The sequence below is a fragment of the Microcaecilia unicolor genome, chromosome 1, assembly GCF_901765095.1.
Source record: "Microcaecilia unicolor chromosome 1, aMicUni1.1, whole genome shotgun sequence".
In the NCBI taxonomy this organism is placed as follows: Eukaryota; Metazoa; Chordata; class Amphibia; order Gymnophiona; family Siphonopidae; genus Microcaecilia; species Microcaecilia unicolor.
Genome location: NC_044031.1, coordinates 240,925,425 through 240,941,812, shown reverse-complemented (window position 1 = coordinate 240,941,812; position 16,388 = coordinate 240,925,425). Strand labels below are relative to the sequence as shown.

The 16,388-nt window shown below is 45.1% G+C and overlaps 1 protein-coding gene across 1 annotated transcript in view; it reads left to right on the top strand.

Moving 5' to 3' along the window:
* Positions 1-14,759, top strand: part of LOC115471356 (oocyte zinc finger protein XlCOF6-like) — a 58,461-nt gene extending 43,702 nt beyond the window's left edge. Inside the window, exon 8 of the mRNA XM_030205057.1 lies at positions 12,849-14,759. Within this exon, the coding sequence (XP_030060917.1) occupies positions 12,849-14,329 (1,481 nt within the window). The 3' untranslated portion in view covers positions 14,330-14,759. The remainder of the gene's footprint in view (positions 1-12,848) is intronic.
* The last annotated feature ends 1,629 nt before the right edge of the window (positions 14,760-16,388 follow it).

Below are 16,388 nucleotides of genomic sequence, written 5' to 3'. Positions count from 1 at the left end.
TCCTTTACAGCAAAATAGTATAAACTGCAGCAAAACAGTAACTTATTTCAGTGTTCCAGCACATTTACACAATACAGCCTCTATGCATGGATCACGAGACTGGGCTGGCAGAGCCAGCTGCCCTAAATTGCTGACTACTACAATTTGTTATCTAGCTGCTGGTTAACAAATACATACTACTAGTAAAAGTCTAAACTGCACAGGTTTTGGTCTTAGTCTAGGCTCATTATATGTAAGGCACAAAAGGTCCAGTGCATTAATAAAGTATGGCTAAGAGGCCAAAAGCAGAGTTAGAGTCCATAAGTATAAGTCCATCAGTAGGCACAAAACATGAGGTCGTCCTGTTGTTCAGTAGTATTCGGGTGGTAATCGGCGTTCCACCCCTTCATTCCCCCCTTTTGATACTTGAACATCCATCTGGTGGAAAGTATCACTTCCATGAACCCTGAAAAAAGAAAGAAAGGACAAGGATAGTTAGCGAGGGAGGCAACAAGCGAGCCCTAAGCCCTTGCGCAGCCGTTGGTTGCTTCGCCGGGGTTGAGACGGAGGGCCCCTAGTGGAATCCCCCCCCCTTTGTATCCGGTCTTATGCTGACACAAGGGTACTGGCCCATTAAGTGACTCAGGAGGTGAAAGGTGCACGTCAGCCACAAGGTGCTTCATCGTCAGCTTCATCAGACTGGGGAATGGGGGAGTACATCTGGAGAGCCATAAGTTGGGCAGCAGCACGGCGGTCAGCGATGCTTTCCATGGTGGAGCGGAGACACCTGAAAACTAAGGGGAGAGACAAAGGTATTAATAAGCAGGACAGCAAAAACAGGCCCCCCCCTGACGAGGATACTCTTGAGGCTCCCAGAGGTCGGTAGCCAGTTGGTTAAAGAGGGATCGGTTAGCTCTCTCCACTATTCCACTGCTCTGGGGTCTCCATGCACAATGTAACTTCCAATCGAGGCCCAGTCTCGTACTGAGCTGTTGTGTAACTTCGCTGGCGAATGCAGGGCCGTTGTCGGAGTTTATTTGCTTGGGGAGGCCGTATCTCGGCAGAATGTGCTGGATCAATAAGGAGGTGACTTCCTTCGCCGTTTCCGTTCTGGTGGGCTGAACTTCAATCCATCCAGTGTAGGTACACACAGCGACGAGGATGGCTTTATATCCCCGTGCTGGGGGCATATGCGTGAAATCAATCTGGCAAACGTGGAAGGGGCTAGTGCCCCGGAGAACATGTCCTGGCATAGGACCGGGCCCCGTTCTCGGGTTGTTCCGAGCACAAGTTGCGCATTGGCTGGAAGCATTTTTGGTCCACAGGGACAGGTTGTTGATGTAGTAGGTCTTCTCGAGTAGGCGCCCCAGGGCGTCCCTGGCCAGGTGGGTGCGGTCATGAGCCTCCTTGGCCACCGTCCAGGCCAAGGCTTCGGGTATCCATATGCGCCCATCCTGTAGTACCCACCAGCCATTGCGTGACTCCAGGCCCTCTTGCCGGGCCCACTCAGCCTCTTGTGGGGCATAGATAAGGGTCTCTGTGGGGAGGTGAACGACGAGTACAGGGTCAGAGGAATGAGAAAGGTAAGGGAGTCGACTCGCCCTTTTTGCAGCGTCGTCTGCCCGCTGATTTCCCCGGGCGATAGGGTCCGTCCGGCCTGTGTGGGCCCTGCAGTGCATTACAGCTACCTTCTTCGGTTTCCATACTGACTCGAGTAATTGGCAGATCTCAGTGGCATTTGCAAGTCCTTTCCCCTCAGCTGTCAGAAATCCCCTCTCCTTGTACAAGGCTCCGTGCACCTGGAGGGTGAGGAAAGCGTATTTGGAGTCGGTGTAAATGTTAACAACTTTTCCTTCAGCCCACAGGAGGGCTTTGGTGAGGGCGATCAGCTCCGCTTTCTGGGCTGACGTTCTGGGCGGCAGAGCCATAGCCTCGATCACATGGTCCTCAGACACGACAGCATAGCCAGCTCTTCGAATTCCCTCTATCACCTGGCTGTTTCCATCGGTAAAAAGGGTGATGCCCCCTTGCCAGGGTTGGTCCTTGAGGTCAGGTCTGCACTGTGGCCATTACCTCCTCACAGTCGTGGAATGGTGATTCAGGGGTCGGTAGGAGGGTGGCAGGATTGAGGTTGGTCGTGTCCAGGATCCGCACCTCCGGATTTTCGCACAGGAGGGCTTGGTATTTAACCAATCGGGAGTTGGTCATCCATCTGGGTCCGTGGCTCTCGAGTAGGCCGCGGATGGTGTGGGGTGTGGTCACAAAGAGTGTCTGGCCAAACGTGAGTTTATTGGCCTCGTGTATCAGCAGACAGGCCGCCGCAATGCTTCGGAGACAGCCCGGCCATCCTCGTGCCACGTTGTCCATGCCCTTGGAGAGGTATGCTACAGGGCGTTGCCAGGTGCCGACCAGTTGGGTGAGGACTCCAAGTGCCAATCCCTTCTTTCCGTCGATGAACAAGTGGAACGGCTTAGTCACATCTGGCAGTCCGAGCGCTGGTGGGGCCGCAAGGGCATCCTTAAGGTCCTGAAGGGCTTTCAGTTCGCTTTTCTCCCACCGGAGATCTTGGCCCTCGAGTTCAGGCCCCTTCAGTTTGGCATACAAACTGTGGGTCAGGATAGCAAAATTGATGATCCAAATGCGGCAATATCCAGCGGCTCCGAGGAGTGCCCGCAATTCCTTCTTATTCGCAGGGGTGGGTTGGTTGCGGATGGCTTGGGTTCGGGGGGGTACCGAGCCTTCGGGTTCCTTCTCGGAGGCGAAATCCCGGGTACGCAACTTCGATGTCGCATATCTGTGCCTTCTGTCGGCGGGCTCGGTACCCTAGGGCTTCCAGGGTTGTCAAGAGGTAAAGGGTAGCTTCTGCACAGTCCGTGTACGTTTCACGGCCCACCAACAGGTCGTCCACGTATTGAACGACCGGCCCGTACTCGTCCTGATACGTCTTCAGGTCCTGGGCGAGTTGGTCGCCGAAGAGGGTGGGGGAGTTCTTGAATCCCTGGGGGAGTCGGGTCCAGGTAAACTGCTGCTTATTACCAGTCTGTAAGTCTTCCCACGTGAAGGCAAACAATTTCTGGCTGTCGGCGGCAAGGGAGATGGAGAAGAAGGCGTCCTTCAAATCAATGACACTGTACCACTTGGTCTGGGCTGGCACTTGGGCTAAAATGGAGTAAGGGTTCTGTACGAGAGCAACTATGTCGGCCACCTGGTTGTTGACCTTCCTTAAGTCTTGGACGGGCCTGTACTCGGGGGTTCCTGACTTCTGGTAAATTTCAAGACTCCCTGTTGGGGGAGTTTCTGTAAATGCGGGGGTTTCTTCAGGGAGATGGATGAGGAGTAGGTTAAGGAGGGTAGGGTTCTTGACAGGCTTTTTTGGCTGCCTCGTCCGCACGTCGGTTGCCCCGGGCTATGGAATCTGTCTTCCCTGTGTGGGCCCTACAGTGCATCACAGCGACTTTTCTTGGCTTCCACACAGCTTCAAGCAGGTGACAGATTTCAGGGGCATTTGCAGCCCGCTGTCAAGAACCTTCAGGCGAACACTACACAATCAACAGGTCACCAACGTACTGGACAACCGGTCCATATTTGATCTGGCACATCATCAGATCTCTGGCGGGTTGCTATGTCGAGCTGCATAGGGTATACTGTGTGTGTGGGACTGGATGAACTTTAGGATCTTGTGTTTGCAACATGAGACAATACATGCGATCTTGAAACAATATCATACAGGAAACAATCAGTGGCTTCAGAGGCGTTACTGATGATGCCTATACCAAGTAAGCAAAAAGAAATCATTACAATTGAGAATGTATAGCAATATTCCTATATGGACCACCAGTTTAAATGCTGGCCTAGAGTTTAGCAGTCTATCTAACAAAATGAGTTCAACCAACATCCCCTTCCAGCATTGGTGCAACCTTAACAGAGTTGTTTTGGGATATAAAGGTTATAATTCTAGAAAGTTCATTGCAGTAATAGGCAACAACCCTGAGAACAGAGGAGAATGCGGTGGCCAAGTCTGTTTCAGGAATGGTGGACAGCAGGCCTTAACACAGACTGGTGCCATCAGTGATCACAGTCAAATGATGTCACGTCCTGCCTGCCAACTAAGGTGAGAGGACAATTTGATGGACCTGGAAAAAAACAAGGAAGAGGACTCCAAACGATACAGGGCCTCTATGTAGGCCTCAGGGCATAAATGATAATAATTCACTCAATATCTGGTCAAACCCTTAACAAAATGCCATTAGCTTACTTCTATACTCAAATTTCATGCTTCTTTTGATAGGTAATACAGAATAAAATGAATTGCTATTCTGTGGCCTATCCCCAAGCAGTATAGTTCTGTTGAAACACTCCCACATATATCCACTTCCACAACCCTTCTATCTGACTTACAAGTGTACCTTCATAGCACATAATCATGTACTCCTGCCATGTGGTTATTCACACTATTCACACAACTTGCACATTGGCAGTATATCTTTTTCAAGCTTCAAACATCTCAGTAACCTTTCAATGACTGGGAACTTGCTTCCATCTTCTTCACAATGTGATTCCCTATGATTTAAAACTTACATTTAGATCTTTATCATGGTACACCTCACCTCTCTGGACAACCTGGTTTAAGCGTCCAGCTAAAATCATGAGACATATGATTTATGGAGAAAAGTTAGAACAAGGATGATGTCAGCACGTAGGCAGGTGCCTAGAAATGTTCTATAGCAGCACAAAGCATTCTCATTCAAGGTACATTAACAACTTCTTAATCTGAACATTCAGCTAAATTCCTTTACCCTGGAGGGGGCAATATCTCTGGAGTCACAATTGCCCAAGGTAAAGTAACACAGATATATTTATCACAAGCATGATGAATTAAACACATTAAGTAGTTTAGTAGACAAACGGTTCTTTGCATAAATCACATTATTAAAACAAAAGTCTGTAATTGTGAATCTTATCTGTCTGCCCTAGTCTAGACCGCAAGCTCCTCTGGGCAGGGACTGTCTTCTTTTTTTTTTTTTTTTCCCCAAAACAACTTGTGCATGTAATACACCCAAAGATCAGCAGAGGGAGCAAGTCATCAATAAAAGAAAGAAGAGTGACGTCATAAGCAAACAACTGAACACTGAAACAACGAACACTGAAACCTAAAACTTATCTCTCTGAAATCTCAATTACCTGGGGTACAGAACATACACGTGGGATATTTCACCAGACAAACATTTATTGTACAAATCCTACTGAGGTAGATACAGAGAGTAGGCAAGAAATAGTCTGCAAGTCTCATGAATAACTTAGGAATTTGCATCCCTCCTCTGCAGTGGAGGAAAACAAACTTAGTGCAATACAATTAAGCAGCTGTGATTTGCACTGCCTACGAGACTCATAAGGTTTGCATAAAAGGCAACTGCTCATGGCTACAGGCAGCTGATATGTCCCTGAAGAAAAGCACAAACTGGACCCTTTTTTTTTTTTTTTTTTTTTCCAAATGCAGGGTTTGTTTAAACTGAATGTAAACAAGCTGCCACAAGCTCTCTCGGTAACTTTGACATAAGCTACAAATCTGAGTTTTAAAATCCAATGTTTTAGCTTTTGGGGTGTGGGATACCTTCTGTAGTTTTCTTTACATTCTTTAGGGACTATGGTCAGTAAATGAACACGATACCATAAATCTCACAGTAAATTACAACAGATGCACCGTGCTTTGAACCCAAGTGCAGCATGGAGCTATAAGAATACAAATATTAAATCTAATGTAATAAAAGAGAAACAAAGTGAGGCAACCCAGGCAGTTGCCTAGAAGGGCACTGGGATAGCACAAAATCCTGGTATACAAGGTATATAAAATTTGTAATAACTACACAATCCAAAACTCAGCTAAATAATTCCTATTTATTTATTTATTTATTTTAAACCTCAGAAAATGCCGTCATGCACTTTTCAGTAAATCACAAAGTTGAAAGTTAACATAGCGTGACAAAAACAGCTGGAGGAACATCAAGGCTGCATTCCTGAAGGGAGGCTTTATATTTAACCTCCGTAATACTATACCCATAAGACTTAAAGAAAAGCATGAATTGTCATCCCCTTTTTAACAACCAGATTCAAGAAAGATAAACAACATTATCCCCAGCAACGAAATCCTGGTGCTGCATATACAAAGCTTGCACCGTCTGCTGTAGAATACATAGTTCTGTTTCAGAGAAACAAAATCTTATCTCTCTATGTAAAAAAAACAACACGTCAAAACGTCATGACGTCGAGGGCGGAGCTATAACACTCGAGGGCCGAAATACGAGGCAAACGCGAACCCCGAACAAGTAACGCGAGTAGCTCCGAGGGACGGAGGGAGGGGGCCCCTTGCTAGCGTCCGTTTCATTGCACTCAGAAACGGGCATTTTTCCTAGTATCTTATAGTAACTTCTAACATGATGCAACAGTTAAGTTCAAAGGGTCATATCACTCTGTTAACATGCACCCGGAGTAATTATTTCCTCGAGCCCACCCCCACCACCGGCTGTGGTCTTATGAGTGGGTCCCAAACCCTGGACTGCTTTTACGCTATAGCAGCCTGAGACAAAAAAAAACCCCTGCACTCCTCAGCTGCTGAACAGTTTATCTGGTTCTCAAGCACGTTATCTAAACACATTCCATTCTACAGCTCATGCAGCTCGTGTACACAAGGTCATGGAATCTGCAGTTCAGAGAAGCCTGAGAGTCTACATTTTCATACGCCACAAGAAACCTTCCCGTTCGCCGCTCGGTTTCGTCGTCGGAGCCTAGTGAGTTTCGGGACCTAGTCTTATACCAATAGTCCGTATTAGTCACTGGCTAAAAGAGGGTGATCACGCCTCTTCTTCGGTCCTTACTGGGCCGGTCACTACGTAGAGTATACTCGCCTGTCCGCCGGGGTCGCAGGCCGCGCCGTCGTACGCTTCTCTCTGAAATAGAAAAAGGTGTCTTGCCGGAACCTCACAGCCCCACTTCCAGTCAGCCGGAATCAATCGGCCCTCCGCCGGGAGGTGAACGCTGAAATCAGCGGTGGCCACTTATCACCTTCTCGGGAGGGGGTCGATGAGCCGACCCGGCTGCAGTGGGGAGGGGAAAGAATATAATCCGATTCCCCTTTCTACTTCTGTCCCATCTGGGTCGCCAATGAAACAGGTGGGAAATCAGGAGACGAAAGGCAAATTGGTTCCAAAACAAAACAGCTTTTTTATTGCTAGCAATTCAGACAGCCCCGAGTACAATCTCAGAATACTGCCCCCTGAGCGTCACCTGACACTCGTTCTTATACACTCTTATCAGTAGTCATGCGCAGTTACAGACAGAGGATCTTACACAGAACCCAGGAAACGAAACTTATCTTTGGCTTTGCACACAACCCTCTATTTCCAACACTGGTCTCTAGTCTATTCACAGTTATTTGGCATTGCATATACCATATAAGGCAATATACTGATAAGCAGCACAAGTTCCAGCTGGTTCTGCTATCTGGTTACAGCTTCTTTTAGCTAAGCACAATAAATTGTCCTTTACAGCAAAATAGTATAAACTGCAGCAAAACAGTAACTTATTTCAGTGTTCCAGCACATTTACACAATACAGCCTCTATGCATGGATCACGAGACTGGGCTGGCAGAGCCAGCTGCCCTAAATTGCTGACTACTACAATTTGTTATCTAGCTGCTGGTTAACAAATACATACTACTAGTAAAAGTCTAAACTGCACAGGTTTTGGTCTTAGTCTAGGCTCATTATATGTAAGGCACAAAAGGTCCAGTGCATTAATAAAGTATGGCTAAGAGGCCAAAAGCAGAGTTAGAGTCCATAAGTATAAGTCCATCAGTAGGCACAAAACATGAGGTCGTCCTGTTGTTCAGTAGTATTCGGGTGGTAATCGGCGTTCCACCCCTTCAAGATGACCATCGGAGGGAATCGGGGATGACCTCCCATTACTCCCCCAGTGGTCACCAATCCCCTTCCACCCTAAAAATAAACTTAAAAATTTTTTTTTTTACCCAATGGAGAACACTCATGATAGATCTGTTGAAACTGGAAAGGTGTGGAGTTTGTGAGCTTGCTTTAGCAGAAGGGAGACGCCTGCAGCAGACATGGAGCAGATTTTGGGACACGTTACAACCGACAGCTAAGAGACAAATTCTTAATACCTAGTACCTACTCTTTCATAGACAAGGATATTGATAAGTAATAGATGTACAGGGGTGGTGGTGGTGGGGGGGGGGGGGGGGGGAAGAAGGACAGACTATTCCATTACTGATGTTTAATAACAGACTTTCCAGATTATAGGTGGGGAGAGTTTGGGGGGGGGGGGGGATCAATAAATAAATGTCTGATAGCAAAAGAGACGCAGTACAAGCTCATTGAAGTGTAAAGGTTTATTTTGAATTTGTTGTCAATAAAAATCATTGAAACATAAAAAATTTTTTTTGCCAGTCTCAAATGTCATACCCAGCTCCATGAGAGCAGTATGCAGGTCCCTGGAGCAGTTTTAGTGGGTGCAGTGCATTTCAGGCAGGCGGACCCAGGCCCATCCCCACTACCTGTTACACTTGTGCTGGTAAATGTGAGCCCTTCAAAACCCACCTGAAACCCACTGTACCCACATGTAGGTGCCCCCCTTCACCCCTTAGGGCTATGGTAGTGGTGTACAGTTGTGGGGAGTGGGTTTTGGGGGGGGGTTGGGGGGTCAGCACACAAGGTAAGGGAGCTATGCACCTGGGAGCAATTTGTGAAGTCCACTGCAGTGCCCCCTAGGGTGCCCGGTTGGTGTCCTGGCATGTCAGGGGGACCAGTGCACTACGAATGCTGGCTCCTCCCATGACCAAATGGCTTGGATTTGGTCGTTTCTGAGATGGGCATCCTCGGTTTCCATTATTGCTGAAAACCGGGGACAACCATCTCTAGGAACGACCTAAGGACGACCATCTCTAAGGTCGACCTAAATGTTGAGATTTGGGCGTCCCTGACCGTATTATCGAAACAAAAGATGGACACCCATCTTGTTTCGATAATACGGGTTTTCCTGCCCCTTTCACAGAGCCATGCTGCGAGGACAGCCCCAGGAAAACTTGGGCGCCCCGTTCGATTATGCCCCTCTACATATACCAGGGTTTCCAAAGTCCAGTCCTGGAGTACCTCTTGCCAGTCAGGTTTTCAGGATATCCACAATGAATATGCATGAACTTGATTTGCATACACTTTCTCCATTATATGCAAATCTATGGTCTGGTGGCAGCTCTAGATATTTGTAAGGCATCTGCCTGGGTGTCCTTACGTTCTTTTGCAAGGCATTATCGTTTGGATGTACAGGCGAGACAGGATGCAGGCTATTAATAGAGAGTGTTGTCCACAGGTATGGCTGTCCCACCCTCATGAATGTCACTGCTATGGTACTTCCACTTGTCTGAACTGCTCAGGAGGAGTGCTAAGGAAAGAGAGATGTGGTCTTACTAGCTCATTTTCTTTAATTCCTCCAGAGAAATTCAGAACCAACTCAGGGTTGGACACGTGATTCTGTGTTTAAAAAATGGTATCGGATTGGCAGCAGAAAACAACAAAAAATTGACCATGAACAGGGCATGTTCGGGAGGAAAAAAAAGTGGCACATGGTTTGGTTCTTTTTTTAATGACTTGATTCTGAGGAATATAATGGAGAGTTTGAGGGGCTTATCTAAGTTTCTTACTGAGATAATGGCTTAAAGGGAAACTGAAGTGTATTGGGCCCAGGTAGGAACAAATGAAGACAGCAGAGCCTCAAAACCAGAGGAAGCAATGATTTATTCAAGGACCCAGCACAGATTAATCACCTGTGTCAGGGGTCATGTAATGTTAGCCTCCTTAACTAACTTGGTCTGAAGATCTCCAAATATAAAGTTAATTATGTGTTTCCTTATGTTCACATCTCCCCACAGGAAACACATAACTAGCTTTATATTTGGAGATCGTCAGGCCAAGTTATTTAAGGAGGCTTTGCTTACCCTTTTGGAAGCTTGTAGTTTGGCTGGCACAGTTTTGAAATGGTTTAAATCTTGTTTTTTTTTCTTTTGTTTGGTCGCTGTTATGCTGTCCATAAGGTTGCTTCTTTTTTTCTAATAACATTCCTTTGATTGTGGAGTACTCCAGGGTCCTCTTTATCCTCTTTACTTTTTAATGTTTTCCTCAGGCCCTTGGCCACTCTGATACAGGAACTAGACTTTAGTTTTTCACATCTATGCTGATGTTATTTTAATCATCATTAGATTACATAAAAATTTTATAGATCTAAGTCTCCTACAGTCTTGCTTAGATCAGGTTCTAGATGGCTGAGCGATAAATATCTGGTGTTGGATGTCTCTAAGACCTCTGTGTGCTGGGCCACTAGGAGATCTTATCATCCTACTTTGGTCCCCACTTTTGGGGGCTCTCCAATCCCTTGCAGGTCTCCAAAGACACCAACAGCACATCGAAGGCAACTAACCCACACCAGGCGATACTCTGTGGGGGTCTTTTACCAAGTTGCAGTAGCATTTTTAGCGCGCAGTAGAAATCAGCTGGTGGTGAACTCCAAGACGCCCATTATGTTCCTGTGGGCATCTTGACATTTACCTCTAGAAACACTTCTGCAGCTTAGTAAAAGACCCCCTATGTGTTAAAAGTGCTTTATTCTCAACATTCAAGACGACACAGGCTGTGTTTTGGCTGCTAGGCCTGCATCAGGAATCTCAAATACAATCGTATAGATAAGAAATCATATATATGAGAAAAAACACAGGCCAATAAAAATGTAAATCATAAAGCAGTACAAAATGAATAATAAAAAAAATACAAAAAATTACATAAAAAATGTGACATCAGTTAATACTACAATTCAAACATAGATAAAAGGGAAGAAGCCAAATAAAGGTAAAAGACATTACTTTAAAAACATAAATTTATGCAATAAATCAAAATGAAGTAGAAAGCAAGGAAAGTGTTTCGCTGATGTATGTTTTTATTGTACACTGCTGTGATCCTTTTGGCAAAGTGATATATCAAATTTTAATAAACTAAACTAACATTATATGACCCCTGATGCAGGCGATTAGCCAAAACATGGGCCGTGTCTGGTCTTTGAATAAATTGTTGTTTTCTCAAGTTTTGAGGATCTGCTGTCTTCATTTGTTCACACCTGGGCCCACTACACTTCATTTTTCTTGCCCTTTGGCTTGTTGAAACTGCACAGGGCGTTTATAGGCTTATTTTGAGGCTACTGTTTTTTTTTAGTCTTTACTTGCTGGTAGTGCAGAACCCACTTATCTGAATTGTGCTGGAGGAATTAAAATAAAGAAAATTAGCAGGGAAAATTAAATTTCTCCCTATGTAAGATAAGTGGATATTTTCAGATAGCGCATAGGTAGAATATTGGAATTTACACACACATTTGGGGATATCTAATTACTCAAATATTTATGTGTGAAATGAGTACATAAGTGTGAACACTTAGTTTATAGAATTGCCCTTTATATGTTTTTGTAAAATAGACCACAGATTGGCACCTACTCAGTGGCGTTCCTAGGGGGGCTGACACCCGGGGCGGATCGCCAATGCGCCCCCCCCCCCCAGGTGCAGCGCCCCCCCCCCCCCGATGCAGCGCGGACCCCCCCCCCCAGCGAAAGGACACCCCCGCGAAGGACCCCCCCCCCGGGTGCACGCCGCTGGGGGGGTGCCGTGCGCACCTGTCCTCCATTGTTCCATGCTTCTTCTCTGCCCCGGAACAGGAAGTAACCTGTCCTCCGTTGTTCCATGCTTCTTCTCTGCCCCGGAACAGGAAGTAACCTGTCCTCCGTTGTTCCATGCTTCTTCTCTGCCCCGGAACAGGAAGTAACCTGTTCCGGGGCAGAGAAGAAACATGGAACAACGGAGGACAGGCGCGCGCGGCACCCCCCCAGCGGCATGCACCCGGGGTGGACCGCACCTACCACCCCCCCCCCCCCTAGGAACGCCACTGCACCTACTTGATCTTCACAGCTAAGAGACTGTTTATAAAATTACCCTCTTTTTGGGCAAATTTTGCATTTAGCTTAAAGCAAATTAATTCTAATGACTTAGAAAGAAATTGAAAGTCCATAGGTCTGAGCTTCTGAGACTCAGATCCCATAAAGTCCAGTATAAGCAACACTACTTTTTTTTTTTTTAAAATATGTGTATATATATATATATATAGCTCACTCTGTGGGAGGGAAACACTGAAGCCCTGCCGTGTTGGTAGGCTAGGCTGTCAGCAACACTCACTCTCACTCATGCACCACTCACTGTCAGTCATAGACCCGCCCTCAGCCACGCCCCATCCGCACATAATTCGCAACCTCAACGTCTAAATGACCGGAAGTTGAGGTGTCGAGATATCCGCTTTGGCCACCGGAAGTTGAGGCATCGAGATAACCACTTTGCCCATCAGTGTTTGCTCTGCCCTCGCGTCACTACATGATGACGACGAGGGCGGAGCAAAATCATTGAAGAAGCAATGCCGCGAAGGCCATCACACGACTTTGCCTGACGGGGGTTGGGGTCCCACATCAGCACAGGTACTGGATGGCGGCGGGGGACGGTGTTCACCGAGAACGGGGAGGGGGGGGGTCGACTGGGTCGTGGAAGGGGGGGGGGTGAAAACGGAGGGATGGCAGAGTCTGGAACAGCGACAGAGGGTGGGGGATGGCCTTGCTAGCACCCATTTCCTTCCCTTTTGAAACGGGCATTTCTTACTAGTATATATATGAAACCCTACCCAAGCAAATCTCCAAATAATCATATGAGGATAGTTTTTTTTATATGTCCTTTTCCATAGTGGTAAAATTAAGGATCATACTCTCATTTTTATCCAACAGATGATGGAATTAGGAATAATACTAAAAGAATAAGAATGTGCGATGGGCAGCAGAAAGAGGAATTGAAACACAAAGACCCCTCCAAAGACAGCCCAGATCTTTCAGCTGACTGTGAGGGAGGTATCAGTAATACAGTACAAACCAAGGTGAAAGCAGGAGCCCAGAAAAGTGAAAGATCAAAGAGACAAGAGAGAAACTGCAACTACTGCTCAAAATTTGTAGAACCTGGAGGACTCAAAGACGAGAGACATTTTAAAAGTGCTGATACTTGGGAAACCTTTACCACAGACTCAAATTTTGTTGAGCATCATATAAGCAGGCTTGGGACCGAGGTTCATGACCATCAAGGTATACACAAAACTAATCCATCTGAATACTCTGGAGCCTATGAAAAACAATTTAAAAATTTTGAAAGTGATAAATGTTTCAGTCAGAAATGTGGCCTACATCAGCATAAAATCAATTATTTGGGAGACAAAGTATTTAAATGTTCTGAATGTGATAAACGTTTCAGACAGAAAAAGAACCTGCAGCTGCATAAGATGGATCACACGGGAGACTTACTTTTTAAATGTACTAAATATGATAAATGTTTCAGTCAGAAAAGCAATTTGCAAAGGCATGAAGTGACTCATATGGGAGAGAAACCATTTAAATGTTCTGAATGTGCTAAAAGTTTTACTCGGAAAAGCAGTCTTCAATGGCATAAAATGATTCACACAGGACAGAAACCATTTCAGTGTTGTGAATGTGGTAAGTGTTTCAAAAGAAAAGTTGAGTTGCAATTCCATGAAGTGACTCACACAGGAGAGAAACCATATAAATGTTCTGAATGTGGTAAAAGTTTTAATAGGAGAAGCAGCCTACAACGACATAAGACGGTTCACATGGGACATAAACCATTTAAATGTGAATGTGGCAAGTGTTTCAAAAGGAAAGTTGAGCTGCAATTGCATGAAGTGACTCACATGGGAGAAAAACCATTTAAATGTTCTGAATGTGTTAAAAGTTTTAATCGGAAGAGCAGTTTGCAACGGCATACAATGATTCACAAGGGAGACAAGCCATTTCAGTGTACTGAATGTGATAAATGTTTCTTTCAAAAAAGTAAACTGCAAATGCATAGAATGATTCACACAGGAGAGAAACCATATAAATGTTCTGAATGTGCTAAAAGTTTTAATCGGAAAAGCAGTTTGCAACGGCATAAAATGGTACACATAGGACACAAACTTTTTAAATGTGAATGTGGAAAATATTTCAAAAGCAAAGCCGAGCAGCAATTCCATGAAGTAACTCACAGGGGAGACAAACTATTTAAATGTTCTGAATGTGCTAAACGTTTTACTTGGAAAAGTAGTCTGCAACGGCATAAAATGATTCATATGGGACACAAAAAATTCAAATGTCCTGAACGTGAAGCCGAGCTGCAATTGCATGAAGTGTCTCACATGGGGAGACAAGCCATTGAAATGTACTAAACATGAAAAATGTTTCAAAAGCAAAGTTGAGTTGCAATGGCATAGAATGACTGATACAGAAAAAAATAAATTTATAAGTGATAGTTGTATGTCAGGATAGCAGATTAAAAACAAGATGTTTTACAGCAAGCATTATTAAAACTGGTGCACAGACATTTGTAGATTCTATAAGAAAGAACTATAAGCAATTGCTCATCTTGCGGCTGGCTGTGAACTGCAGATGGCAGAAAACTTTTATACAGATAGGCTCAACTTGGTGCATCTCATTCATTGATAATTCTATAAGTATTACAACATGAGTGTACCAGAAAAGCATTTGAATCATGACCCTAAGAGAATTATGCAAAACAAAGAGGTTATAATTATCTGGGACAGCCCTATCCCAACTGATAAAAAGCTGGATGCAAGAAAACCACATATAGTGGCAAAACGGAATGCCATTGGTTATAGAGATGTCAGTCCCAAACAGTTACTCGGTCAGTTACATGGTGTACGAGAAGATCCTCAAGTATTAAGAAATGTAGTCTGAAACCCAAAAAATATGGCAGAAAGGTATATCTCATCATTTTGGGTGCCACAGGCTTGATCAAAAAGTTCCAAGTGCACCTGGATAAGTTGCCGATGCAGTTCCAAGCAAGTAATAAGATGAGCATCAGTGTGCAAACATTGGGATCATGACCCTAGGCAAACTGTGGAAAATGAAGAGGTTATGATTACCTGGGACATTCCCATCCTGACTGATAAAAAGCTGGATGCCAGAAAACCAGATATAGTGGTAAAAGAGAAACTCCAGAACATCATTGATTATAGAGGTGTCAGTCCCGAGTGAACCGCATGGAGAGCGGGAATATCCTCAAGTACCAAGGAATGCAGTCTGAGACTAATAAAATGTGTCAGAAAGAAACAGAAATATTTCCTATCATTTTGGGTGTCACATGCATGATCATAAATAACTTCGAAGCACACTTGAATAAGGGAAAATTAGGTTCTTACCTTGATAATTTTCTTTCCTTTAGTCACAGCAGATGAATCCATTAATTGATGGGTTGTATCTGCCTACCAGCAGGTGGAGATAGAGAACACTGAAAGCACATGGAAAACACCTGGACGCCCAGCCCCCTCTGCCTTCAGTATATGAAATTTCTAAAGCAGAGTGAATAAGAAAGGCAAAGTAACATAAACTTTCCTCACAGAGAACAAACGCCGCAGAACCAGAGCAATATCCAAACAAAGGAGGGACGTTATCAACCTCCTGCAATAAAAACAGCATGTAGCAACTCTGATAGCTTGTCTTCAAGTACTCCTGATGAGGCCCAATGTCTGTATACAACATCTGTACAAAAACTAAAGTCAATCAGGGAGGAATCATGGATTCATCTGCTGTGTCTAAAGGAAAGAAAATTATCAAGGTAAGAACCTAATTTTCCCTTCCTTGTCATCAACAGCAGATGAATCCATTGGAGTGGAGGAGTGGCCTAATGGTTAGGGTGGTGGACTTTGGTCCTGGGGAACTGAGGAACTGAGTTCAATTCCCACTTCAGGCACAGGCAGCTCCTTGTGACTCTGGGCAAGTCACTTAACCCTCCATTGCCCCATGTAAGCCGCATTGAGCCTGCCATGAGTTGGAAAGCGCAGGGTACAAATGTAACAAAAAAAAAAAAACTGATGGGATGTACCAAAGCACTCCCTAAATAGGGTGGGAACAGGCAACTCCGCGAGCAAACACTTGTGCTCCAAAATGTGCATCCTGCCGCGCTGCCACATCCAGCCTGTAATGCCGCACAAAAGAGAGCTGAGAAGCCCAGGTAGCCGCACGACAGATCTCTTGAAGAGAAAAGACACCCGTTTCAGCCCACGAAGAGGATATTGCCCTTGTAGATTGCGCTTTAAATGCTTCAGGCGGCGACCGCCCTGAAAGTAGATAAGCAGAAAAAATTAGTTCCTTAAGCCATCGGGCTATAGTGGCCTTAGATGCCAGAAACCCCCGTCGGGGACCCGCCAACAGAACAAATGATCAGAATTTCTAAACTCATTTGACATCTGCAGATACTGCCACAGA